We start from the raw sequence: 12709 nt of genomic DNA on the forward strand, positions 1-12709 counted from the left end.
TGCCTAATGTTTGGCTGTTGGTCTCTGCATCTCTTCCATCAGTTGCTGGAGGAAGCCTCTCTGATGGCAGTTATGCTGGGCTCCTGTCTGCAAGCATAGCAGAACATCATTACTGTTCATAGTGTCAGGGGTGGGCTCTCTCTCGTAGCATGGGTCTCAAGCTGGGCCAGTCATTGGTTGGTCATTCTGTCAATTTCTTCTCCATCTTTACCTTGTTGGCAGGATAAATTGTCGATCTAAGGTTTTGTGGCTGGGTTGGTGTCCCAGTCCCTCCATTAGAAGTCTTTTCTGGTTACAGAAGATGGCTGGTTCAGGCGCCATATCCCCTATTGCCAGGAGTCTTAGCTAGGGTCAGCCTCATAGATTTGGGGAAGTTTCCATTGCCATAGGTTTACCAAGATGCCGCATCACTACCCATTCCAGTCCCCGCCCCTCTCCGTTCTCTCTTCCTTAGAGCATCCCCCTCCCTACTTGATCCTTCCTGCTCCCCTTCTCACCCCCTTTCTAATCCTCTATTCTCCCTCCATCATACATTCTATTTCCCCTTCTCAGGGAGATTTCAATTGTCGCCCTTGGGCCCATCTGTTACTTGAGTCTGTAGATTGTAGCATGGTTATCCTGTACTCTCTGGCTACTGTCCACTTAGAAGTGACTACATACCATGTGTGTCTTTCTGGGTCCAAAAAAAAACAAGCACGGTATAGACTTAGTATGTTTTCTTAACCTTCTGATGAACTTGTTTGACCTTTGCGAAGCCCACTGGCTTGCCAGCCTCAGCTGCTTTATTTGTATGAAGGTCGGGACCCTGCAGCGTCTCAGATCTCTGCTATATCTACTTCTACTAATTACTAATTCTTACATAGATAGAGGGGTCACAGTCAAATTGCTCTGAGAATCCACCAGAGGGAGCCACATGAAGGAAGTCACGATGCACAGAAGCCTAGCCGTGTGAACACCATCCTGTGTCCTGTCCTCTGGTTCCCTGGAGACGTGGTGCTGAAGCTGTCCACCCTAATTAAAATCAAGCATGAGAACAGTGTCTTCCCATGTTGTTGGGGAAGCCTAGCTTTCATATTGGCGTCTTCACCTAGGCTGTACACATTAGTAGTAGTAGTAGTTCCTGTCAACCCCGTCAACCTGCCACGAGAGAAAACTGCACTGTACTGCTCCAGGAAAAAAAAAAAAAAAAAAAGCAACTTCCTCTCAAAAAGTGTTCATGATATTACATTTGCATGCACTGTCCACTCCTCTTTTGTATATTCAGTGGGAAAACCAGACCACATTCTAAGAGATGGTGATAGACCCTTGTGAGACAGGGGGATCAGACTTACAGGGTATTCAAAGGGATAGTACTTAAGTCAAAATTGTTGATAAAATAAATATCTTGATTGCTTTCAACTTCCAAATGGCCACCTGACTATACCATAATGTATAAATTGCATGTGAAATTCTATATGTTGCTTAGCAGGACAGAGCAATCCTTTTATTTAGCTAAACATTTTATGACGGCCTGCCCATGATTCATTGTTGAAAATTCTGTTGTAATAGATATAAATCTTCAAATCTTAGATCAGGTCTTTACCTTAATCTCCCGATAAGGTTAAAACCATTACCATTGAGAACAAGAATCTAATTGCCTGTCTGCCAATTCTGTATTTTATTTCTAGCTGAAGTCTATGTTTATGCTGTTTTGTCCTCAGTAAATGTCCTGAGATGCTTACATGATAATTATAACAGCAGTAATAAGAATACCTAACGCCCATAAAACACTTTTCCATGTCTTTACATAAACTACTTAATAGTGCTACAAGCATTGAGAGTCAGTGATGGTTTTAGCCACATGAGGATTGAAGTGAGTCGGAGCTAAAGCTAGTAGCCAACAGTCCTGGAGTTGTCCCCTGGTTTAGCTGATGAGAACCCAGCCTCTCAGCCCCATTCCATTTCAAGGCCACTTGATTTAGGCGGTAGCAACCGTGTTGCCGTGTAGTAAAAAACAAAAAACAAAAAACAAAAAACTATTAGTTACATAAATTCCAAACTTGTAGGAAGTCCAGATTTTCTTACAGGAGGTGTTTATTCTTTCTAGTCGGTGACTTAAACTCTCTGAGCAGTTTCTATTTCAGAAGAAAACCCAAGTTGGTGGCCATTTTTTATATCTACACTAGGTGGCAGTAGAGAAAAGAGTAAAATGTCTCTTGGCCCGCTCACCTAAGACTAAAAAGTCAGCCCACCCCACAGACATGGATGAGGAGGTGTCTGTCCTGTGCTCAAAAAACAGCGAGGAGGCAGAAGTGGTGTTGGCCAACTGGGCCAGGTGTCCTCCACGCCCCTTCATGGTGTTTTCCAGCTGTGCGCCTTCACACTAACACAGCTGGCCGCAGCATTATAAGACGTAGTTAACATTTCTAAATCTGCAGCCAGAGGACTGAGTGTGGTATAACGCATGCCTGTAATCACAACACTTGGGAGGGCAGGGGAAGAGGAACAGGAGTTTGAGGCCAGTATGTGGTCCATAGCCATGGTAAGATCAGTCCCTAAAACAAAACCGGGCCGGCAGACTGCCTCAGCAGGTAAAGGCATTCGCCGCCCACCCTGTCAACTGAGTCCAACCCCAGGATCCACATGGTAGAAGGAAAACACCAAATCTCACAAGTTATTCTTAAGCCTCCACACATGTGCCCATGGCACACTCACATGTGTAAGCGTGCATGAGCTCTCACACACACATACAAATATATAAATAAAGTGTATTAATTATAACTGCAGCTGTGCCCATCAAGCCTGAGCGCTTTAAAGGTCACTCTGTCCTTCTTTCCAGGGGCTTAGCCCACTAAGACAGACGTCAGTAATGTCTGATGTCTTCCAGGTGGACCTCTCTAAAGCACTGTAGACTCAAGCCTCATGGTTTTCCAAAGTTTCTTTGGGCCTCTGTCAAACTCCAGTCCGTCTGTCTGTTTTCCTGCCCCTGTGCTTTTGTTCATTTGTAGCACGCCTATGCCCTGCTCATGTGCGGGGAAAGGCTTCTTATCCCACCCTGCTCTCTGACTTGTTTTCTAAAGCTTATTTTGTTTTTATTTTTTTCGGTTGAGAAGCTGTATTAGGTTGTGTTTCCTTCATAAGTATCCTTTGTGGTTGAGCAGTGAACTAGAGGTTTCTTCTGGGCCCCTAAGCACTGAATGCTATACCGTTGGTGCGCTATAAGGTCCAGCCCTCCGTATTGTCCTTGGCTCACTTCTCTGAGGGTGACTGGATTGTATTTGGTTTGCTTTGGGGCCTTTGGAATAACTTCCCTCAGAGGCAGTCACCAATACAGAAAACCATTCCCGCTTTTCTATAATTTTACTACATACATAATTTCAAATCTATAATTAAATATTGTTTTTTACTGAATGGTCTGAAACTTTTGAGTAAATAAGGTTGTTTTAAGTATGTTTCTCTGTAACTTGGATTATTATCTCATATAAGAAGCCTTGAGATGTACATATGATCTGAGTTGACACATTTATATGCTGTACAGAGCTGGACCCAGGAGCTGCTGTGTTGCATTTCAGTGACTTGACCTTACAGTTAGGCCCCGCGGTAGAGTTTGCCGTTCATGCTGTTTCAAAGCCCTGTAAGCAGCTGGGCGAGGTGGCACACGCCTGTAATCCCAGCACTGAGGAGGCAGAAGCAGGTGGATCTCTGTGAGTTCGAGGCCAGCTCGGTCTACATAGTGAGTCCAGGACACCCAAGGCTACCCAGAGAAACCCAGTCTTGAAAAATAAACAAACAATAAAATAAAACAAAAAACAAATCAAAGCTGTGAGCACTGCTGATATAGTGTGGAGCGCTCTGGTTTTTGCAATGGTGTTTCTTTTAGTTTTCACTTTTCTCATGAGTAATTAATGCTGCTAGACACTTTTATAACGAGCATCTTCATGATGCATTTATTAGCCGTTAGGTTTCCACTTCTTCAGATTGTTTTCCCATGGAATGTCTGTTCTCTACATCTCTGTGTATGAGCTTTTGTATGGCTTTTAGATATTTCCCCCTGTTCCATTATCTTAGTGTTCATTTGATGATAGGCCCAGTTAAACACATCTGACACATCAGGCGTGCTCACGGACACATTTCCCCCTGCCTTATGGTTTTGCTTTTTCAGGTTTTCAGATGCCGTTCTCCACCTCTGGTTATAACAGGATCGTGTTTGTTCCTTCTTGCTGCTTTTACAGTTTGATCATCACATTCTGGGTTCAGCTTCCCTCCTGCCTATCCTGCCTGTCAGGGGTCCGTGGACCTAGCCAGATTTTAGAACTGTCAGTCATCTTAGTGTATTCACTAATGTTGCCATTAATGCCTACTGTGTTTATTTCCCATCTATAGTGCACTCTGCTTCCAAACTATCTGTGTACAGCTTTCTGTTTACTTGAGACTTTTTTTTAAAGATTTATTTATTGATTACGTCTACAGTGTTCTGCCTGCATGTACACTTGCACTCCAGAAGGGAGCACCAGGTCTCATTATAGATGGCTGTAAGCCACCATGTGGTTGTTGGGAATTGAACTCAGGACCTTTGGAAGAACAGGCGGTGTTCTTAACCTCTGAGCCATCTCTCCAGCCCACTTCTTGAGACTTTTTTTAAATGTCACTGAAGTCTTAGTGTTTCCCATTAATGTCTGGGGAATTGTCTTCAGCTTTATAGTATTACACATGCTCTCTTGATACTGCCCATATTTTAAGTTCATGTTGAAATCCATTTGGATTTGTGTGTGTGGTGGGGCTAGCCATCCTCTTTGGTTCCCTTCATGAACCTGGGGACCCAGGTACATTCTGTTTAGTTCTCCATCGGCCATCACTGCAATTTTGAATGAGTTTATTACTTCCTTTCTAATTATTATATCCTAACATTTTATCTCTTTTTCCTGTTTTAATATACTGGCTAGGATTTTTTTCCGCATCCCTTGAGGTGGGTCTTTCTACTTAATGTTCCTTTGTAGATGAATTACATTGCTTTTAAAATGTGAAAATAACTATTTGTTGTTTAAGTTCAACATTGTCAGTATCGTGTACCTTAGTAGGTTTAGTGAATTCACATTTTGCCAATATTTGTGTGTTTGTCAGTAAGTCTATGCTTTGTTTTTAGAACATAGTATGAATGGTCTACGAGTGGTTTTTGTTTTGTTTTGATTTTTTACAAATAGTATTTGGTTTCTTACAATAGAAGATATCACTTTAACTTATTTTATGTGTGCATACAGATTAATCCAAAACTTGAGGTGATGGATTTGCTGAGTTCTTCTCCCCCTGTTGTGGATGTCCTTTCTTTTGATTCAACCGCAGTAAGTTCTTTTTCCTTTAACTTAGGCAATGTTAAATTATTTATCACAGTATGTGAGGCAGTGATAAAACTTGGGCTGAATAACCCAGCATTTCATCACAGCAAGGCAGTATACAGAAGCCGGTTATACATTTCTAAACAGCCACAAGGGGGCGCAGCAACCATTTCCAGAACAGCTTTTCCTTTGGAAACCTCAAACTCAGTCTAATTACCCTTCCCTGCTCCCTTCCCTTGCTCCCTGCCCCTGGCTCCCCTGCCCCCTCCCCCCTCCTTCCACCTCCCTGCTCCCTGCCCCTGGCTCCCCTGCCCCCTGCCCCCCTGCCCCTGCTTCTTGCCCCCTGCCCTCTTCCTCCTGCCCCCTACCACTTGCCCCCAGCCCGTTGCCCCTGCCCCCACACTGCTGTCACAGAGCAGACTCCCTTTAGAAGCTCTAACTAAGGACAATGGTTCCTTCCCTTCCTTTTTTTGTTAATCTCTTCATGGATTATCCAGAAACAAAGTATCACTGTTACTTGAAATTTTGTTTATAAAAATTATCTGTATATTCTGCGTTCTGAGTGTCTGAAACAGAGCTTGAGCCTTTTACCTACTGAGTCCGCTCACTGTAGTACACAGATCACAGGTAACCCTGCTGGTTAGCACACGCCTTACTGTGTGTTAGCTTTGACAGCACTGCCGCTGAACTGTCCAGTTAGTCGAACACTGTGGGTGAGGTTTTAAAGAGACACAGCCTGACATATAGACTTGAGTAGATGCCAAGAACAGCATCGACTCTAGTTATGAAGGGCCCTCTTAGCACGAATGCCAGACAGAGGACACTCTGCTTATGAGAAGGTGCCGTAACAAGAGCCATGTGGTGGCAAGCAGGAGCTCCTTATCAAGGGCAAGGCTGGGACTCACTGGTGGGAACGTGTCTGTGCCAGTACCATGCGCACGGGCACAGCATCATCAGCATTTCTGCGTGAATGAATGACTGGTCAGATCAAACATTAACGAGCGTGCGGAAACTTGCCACATGCTAGTTCTCTACCTAGTCTTCAATGCATTTGACACAAGGTTTGCCATCCACCTTACACCCTGCAGTGGGTTGACATTTTTACCCTGTAGATAAGAAGCTTGTGGCATGAGCTTCTTCTTCGTGACATACCACGTATCCAGCAGACTAAACTTTACTATCCTTGACCTTGAAACTGTCTCAGATCACAGTCTCTGCCAGTAAGTACCCTTTCAGCTTTGCAGAGACTCTAAGTATGCTCAAGAGTCTGCTGTGGCCTGGTGTGGGAATCCTAGCAGGTGGATCTCTGAGCTGGAGACTAGCCTGCTCTACACACTGAGTTCCAGGACAGCCAGGACTACACAGAGAAACCCTGTCTCGAAAAACCAAAACCCGAAAGATTTTGCTAAGGAGGTGGGTCTGTCACCACCTAGGGCAGAGAGTATTTACCCCTCAGAGATCATCCAGAGGAGCCAGAGGCAGCTAATTGACGTGGTACTCGTGGGACTTTGAAACGGAGTCAGGGCACCATGCATGACAAGTATGACAATTGTTATAAAACCTGTGAAGACTGAATAGAGTGGTTACCTATGAGAAGAGGGCACTCGCTGAGCAATGGAGCTGTCTTTATGTCACAAAGCCAGGCTGACGTCAGTGACAGCACTTACAAGAAAGATTCCAGGTGTAAAAGGAGTGGTGCCAGACACATTGGCATGTATCTCTCATCTTAAAATTTGGAAGTCAGAGGAAAGAGGGTATGCGTTTGATGCCACCATGAGTTATACAGTAAGACTTTATGCCAAAAGACAAAGGGCTAGGAATATGTGTCCATAGTAACTTGCCTAGCACATGAAAGGCACATGAAAGGGAGACTTAGCTGCCTTCTAGTGTCTTGCTATTGAGAGGAAATTAAGGCATGCGGTGTAATCTTTGGTATTTGTGGACTGCACTTCTTTCTCTAATGCCTGCCAGAAATTTTGATATGTTGGGGCATCAAAACCAGTTCTTAGCAATCTGTGTATTTAACGCTTGGTTGTACCCCTCTCCAAATGGTTCTCTGCAAAAGGTTGGTATTGGCTATCATATAGACGTGGTTTTAAAATGCTTATCTTCTCAAATGCCTTAATCTTTATCTTGATTATATCAAGTCAATGATGTAGTTTTCTGGCTTTTGAAAGAGTCTTTTCTTCAGGATTCTAGCTTGAGTCTTAATATTTTCATAGAATAGACCAAAGTTCTGTCATCACACCTTGACCTAGGGATGTCTGGGATGTAGCTCAGCAGTTGAGGTTCAGCTGGCATGTTCGAACCGCTGGGGGATTCCCCCTGACATGGGGGAAGATAGTACGTTGTATTTAGCATTTACTGTCTACGATGTGGCTACACTGGGTAGGGTGTCCCATATTCCCTTTGCTACTCTCCTGAAATAGGAATGAAATAGAAGTTTTGGGAGGACTAAAGAGATGTGCTGTCTATAAAGTGCATGCCATGAACAGGAGAATCTGATTTCCCTAAATCTATGTATGAAGCTAGGCGTGGCGGTAAGAGGCAGTTTTCCTGGGGCTGAGGAGAGCCCGACCGCATGGTCTGGTCAACTTAGCAAGCTCTAGGCCGCTTAGATACTAGTCTCAGAAGACAAAGTGGATGGCTTCCAGCAATGACACCTGAATTTGACCTCTGGTTTCCACATTGACCTGCACACTTCAACCTACAGCCTAGCAGGCAGGCGCTCTCCCTCCCTCCCTCCCTCCCTTCTCTCTCTCTCTCTCTCTCTGTCTGTCTGTCTCTCTCTCTCTCTCTCTCTCTCTCTCTCTCTCTCTCTCTCTCTCTCTCTCTCTCTCTCTCTCAGCCCTGGCTATCCTAGAGCTCACCCTATAGACTATGCTGGCCTGGAACTCACAGATACACCTGCTCCTGCCACCCAAGCACTGGGATTAAAGGTGTGCGCCATCACCGCTACCAGCTTAGTCTTAAGTTTTAATGTATTAGTTTTATTATTTGTCGTACAGGTATGTGAACACAATGAAGTGAGCACTCTGACAGAGTTGTCCTTTTGTCTTTATCTTTATCCTGGCCACAGTATAAATGCAATGTGCATGCCTTTCTTTAGAGTTGGGACAGAATTTCAGATCAAATTAATTGCTTATAATTAACTGAGAAGTTACAGTTTCATTATAGAAAAAAAAAATCTCAGAATGTGCAATTCTTTAAATGCTGCCTGAGGAATCATTGCAAGGTGCTGCCTCCGGACCGCTCAGCAGCACCCACCCTCAGCTGCACCCACCCTCAGCAGCACCCACCCTCAGCTGCACCCACCCTCAGCAGCACCCACCCTCAGCTGCACCCACCCTCAGCAGCACCCACCCTCAGCAGCACCCACCCTCAGCAGCACCCACCCTCAGCTGCACCCACCCTCAGCTGCACCCACCCTCAGCAGCACCCACCCTCAGCAGCACCCACCCTCAGCTGCACCCACCCTCAGCTGCACCCACCCTCAGCAGCACCCACCCTCAGCTGCACCCACCCTCAGCTGCACCCACCCTCAGCAGCACCCACCCTCAGCTGCACCCACCCTCAGCAGCACCCACCCTCAGCTGCACCCACTCTCAGCAGCACCCACCCTCAGCTGCACCCACTCTCAGCAGCACCCACCCTCAGCAGGACCCACCCTCAGCAGCACCCACCCTCAGCTGCACCCACCCTCAGCAGCACCCACCCTCAGCTGCACCCACCCTCAGCTGCACTCATGCTCAGCAGGCAAAATAAGATACTAGTGGAGGGAACAAATGTCAGCCTCAGCGTTTCTGGTCTCAAGTGTTGGGAATTGTGAAGGAAATGTTGGTAAGGGCGGTGTTCCAGAAGAGATTACTAGTCACCTGGAGAGGACATGAGAATCCTTCTCCAGGAGAAAGCAGCCCTCAGCCGGCTGGAGCAGAGATAGGTAGGTTTCCTGAAACTGTAATGTTTCAGGAAAGCAAAGCAAGGTTTAGTATATTCCTTTTAAATGTTTGAAAATGTGTGCTGTGATAACAAAATGCATAGTAATCTACTTCTGCATATCTTCCTCTCCTCCCTGCAACCCCCCCCACTCACCCCCCCCACCCCTCCACTCTGTTCCTCCCTCCCTCTGCTGTGGCTTTGTATCTCTAGATGACCTTGAACCTGTGATCTGTGGCCTCAGCCTTTTCCCTGCATACCTGACAAGTTCTGGTCCTTTACATTGCCCTGCCCAGCAGGTGGCAGATGTGACCCAATCCTAGAAGGATACAAACTCAGATCCAGCCATGTCCCTCAGTAAATGTCTATTGAGGATGCCTGCTCAAATATATCCATGTCTTTCAATAAATGTCATTGTTTCACTTCCCATTCTCAGCTTTAAAGAAACGAGAAAGAAACAATAAATCAAAACCTGTTCAGAAAAGCTCCATCTTACATCCCACTCAGGGAAACAGGCAAGTCTCAGATTAAAAACATAAACTTATTAGGATAGTGGATAAAAAAAAAACTTTTAAGAGTGAAGAAAAGCACTGGAGGCTTTGGACTACAGCAAGAGGCTGCAGGAGTGCACTCAGGACACCTGCCACTTGGCAGGTGCCATCTGAGGGAGGAGCAGCACGGTGGCAGTGGGGTCAAGGACAGTAACAAGAAAACCGAGGGACAATCAGCCCAGGCAGCGGTGACTTGACACAAGGCAGGAGCAGGGGAGGAGGTCATGGACGGCAGGGTTCTCAAGGTATTCTGAAGGCAGCGCCAAGAGGATTTCCTGACAGACTGGACGTTGGCCGTGGGGTTCCCTGTCTCCTCTCCCAGGGGCCAGGAAGGTGTAGCTCTGAGTAATTTCATGCAGCTGGGATGATCTGGTGGCTCAGCCTCATTTGGACACAGAGCCATGGATAGAGAAATAACTGTGGTTTTCTTGTCTTGGGTTCCAGAAGGGACGGGAGATTGTACCTTTCCTGTGACTCTGGCAAGTGCACCACTAAATGCCGTTTACATTCACGTGCCTCAGCAAAGCACAGTGGTTTTCCCTTCTGCAAAGCTTTTTACATCAGCCTATTTGAGGGAGGGGAAAGGTTGCCCACTCTCATGGGCCATAGGGTACATACTACCTACAAAATAATGTTGAATAGACACATATGTGGACGCAAGGAGAATAGACTTGCCGACAGAATATTTCTACGAGTGTTGTGGCAACAGTACATCCTGGTTACCAGACAACATTGTGTAACTAGTTCAGAGTTATTTCAGTTCCTAACTGCTTATGTAAGCAAAGATTTGGAAGGACACATTTGAAAGAACACAGTGTCTGCTGCACATTCAAATGTCTCTAAATAAAATGTGTAGCTTTGACAGATTAAAAATGCACATGCGGGCGAAGAGCATGCTGAAAGTACCGGCTCCTCTCCTGAGTACCTGGGTTCAATTCCCAGCACCCACATGGCCGCTAACAACTATCTGTAACTCCAGTTCCAGGGCGTCCAACACTCTCTTCTCTACAGACATACATGCAGACTAAGCGTCCACATCGATGAAAAGATAAATAAATCTTTTGTTACAATGCAGGTGCACCTATAAGTCACGGTGCCCTAGCCCGCCACCGTTGTTCCCTTTCCAGGTGCTAACCGTCCTGGGCTAACTCGCAGGCATCTTCTCAATTTGGAGTAGGTCAGGGTCTTTTTAAGGTTTTTAAACTTTGCAACAGCTTAGAAGAAGGCCAAGTTTAATCTGTAAGTTTAGCACATAGGATTTCTAAAGCCAGATATGTTAGTAAGCGGTGGGTTTGTGTGTTTCGGAGCACTGTGCCGTGGCCCTGCGGTGTCTGCGTCCTGCTCATGCACTGAAGGTTTAGAAGGAAGTACTAGGGTGACAGTGGGAGCCAGGCCACTGGGCTGCTGTCCTGTGCCTCCCTCAAGGTCACTTTCCTCCATTAAAGGCCCTGTGTTTTTACTCCAGCCAGTAGTAAACACACCGTGTTACGTAATGATGCTGGAAGTTAGATTCTCACGTGTGTAGCAGGAATAAAAGAGGATTTTTAAAAAAGATTTAAGAACCATCTTAAAACTAGTCCTCTCTATAAAATTGAAATATGTGAAATAATTAAATTGTAAAAGGCATTGAAGAGATAGAAAGTGCATACTTCACAAAAGTAAACGAGGAGAGAGGGAGTCCCCACAAGTCTCCCGCCAGAAGTAGAAAAACACATTTTCCTCTTTTCAGCTACATCTTTAAAAGTAGAAGAAACAGAGAAGGGGGAAACGTCCCAGGTCAGTCAGGTCCTTGCTGTTAAAGCGCATCACATGGCCAAGTGCTGTGAAAACTGAAGTTTCAAATGCAAAACCACCCTTGTGTACTTTGAGATTGAGTTTAACGCAGCACCAACAGAGATGTCTGGTGTGTTTCAGGAGCATGGCATCTTTTCTCTCATTATCTTAGTCTTCAATTCATCTTGCTGGGCAGGAAAATGGTACAGGCCAGGGTTGTCATTTTCCACCTACATTAATCTGTTCCTCAGTAAAAATCAGGACAGTAAGTCCAACTTACTTAATTGAGGTATCCCCCCCCCAAAAAAAAAACCCTAATTTGAGCTTCTGTAACTTTCAAAGACACAGGGAAAGAACATTCAGTGAATTCACCCAAAATTGTATATAAATGAAATTTATATAAATTGTTCTAGTTAACCAATGCTTTGTTTTGTTTCTTTATTCCTGGTGACGAAAGAGGTTCCCTTTTCTATGTTAAATGTGTTTTTTAAAATAGGAAATTGTATAGAAGGATTCTTTATAATATGCTCTAAGCTGCCTGACAAAGTAAAGAAATGTTACAAATCCTTGTAGAAAAGTAGCCCATGTCTGGGCACTGGAGGTGTTGAGGTTGCAGATCTTATTTTCGGCCTGTAACTTCCTGTAGAACTGTGTTTCTAAACCATGACTCTGCCCCAATGACACTGCCAGCTCCTCTCTGGCAGGGAATCCAAGCTGCATCCCCAGTTCCCACAGCTGAGGCCAAGGCATGCGGAAAATGCCCGCAGCTCCCAGCCCACACAGCCAGCGACAACTGGTTCCTTCCTCTTCCTGTGGAAAAGCAACATTCTCTGAGATGAGCGGACATGCTCCCCGAGGAATGCAAGAGCAGCAGTGAGCTTTCACACAGGAAATTAATTGCTTGTGGGCAGTGCTCTGAATATGCTTGTCTCCTGGCTAGAAGTCAGCGTGAAGAGCTTCCTGCCCACCCAGAGGAGCGCAGGGCCACCTGTAGGGCTGTGGGGTAAAGTGACCTTTTCTGCTGCCCTTCTGTGCATTGTGCCCATGAGGGTTTGAGCTGTTGGGTGCTGCTGAGATAGTGAAGTGAGTTGGTCATGACCTTCCCTTGACACCGGGGCTGCTAAAGCGCACGCTTCC

At 45.5% G+C, this 12709-nt stretch overlaps 1 protein-coding gene across 4 annotated transcripts in view; it reads left to right on the forward strand.

Annotated features, from left to right (window-relative positions):
• POC1B (POC1 centriolar protein B) overlaps positions 1-12709 on the forward strand; it is a 101680-nt gene that overhangs the window by 62950 nt on the left and 26021 nt on the right. For 3 of the 4 annotated variants that reach the window (XM_084796162.1, XM_084796165.1, XM_084796164.1), the window contains exon 10: positions 5238-5318. The exons of the other annotated variant lie outside the window; for it this stretch is intronic. In XM_084796162.1, the coding sequence (XP_084652288.1) occupies positions 5238-5318 (81 nt within the window). The remainder of the gene's footprint in view (positions 1-5237; positions 5319-12709) is intronic. 4 annotated transcript variants of the gene reach the window in all.

This window comes from Acomys minous (assembly GCF_964271855.1).
Source record: "Acomys minous genome assembly, chromosome: 9".
NCBI classification, from domain to species: domain Eukaryota; kingdom Metazoa; phylum Chordata; class Mammalia; order Rodentia; family Muridae; genus Acomys; species Acomys minous.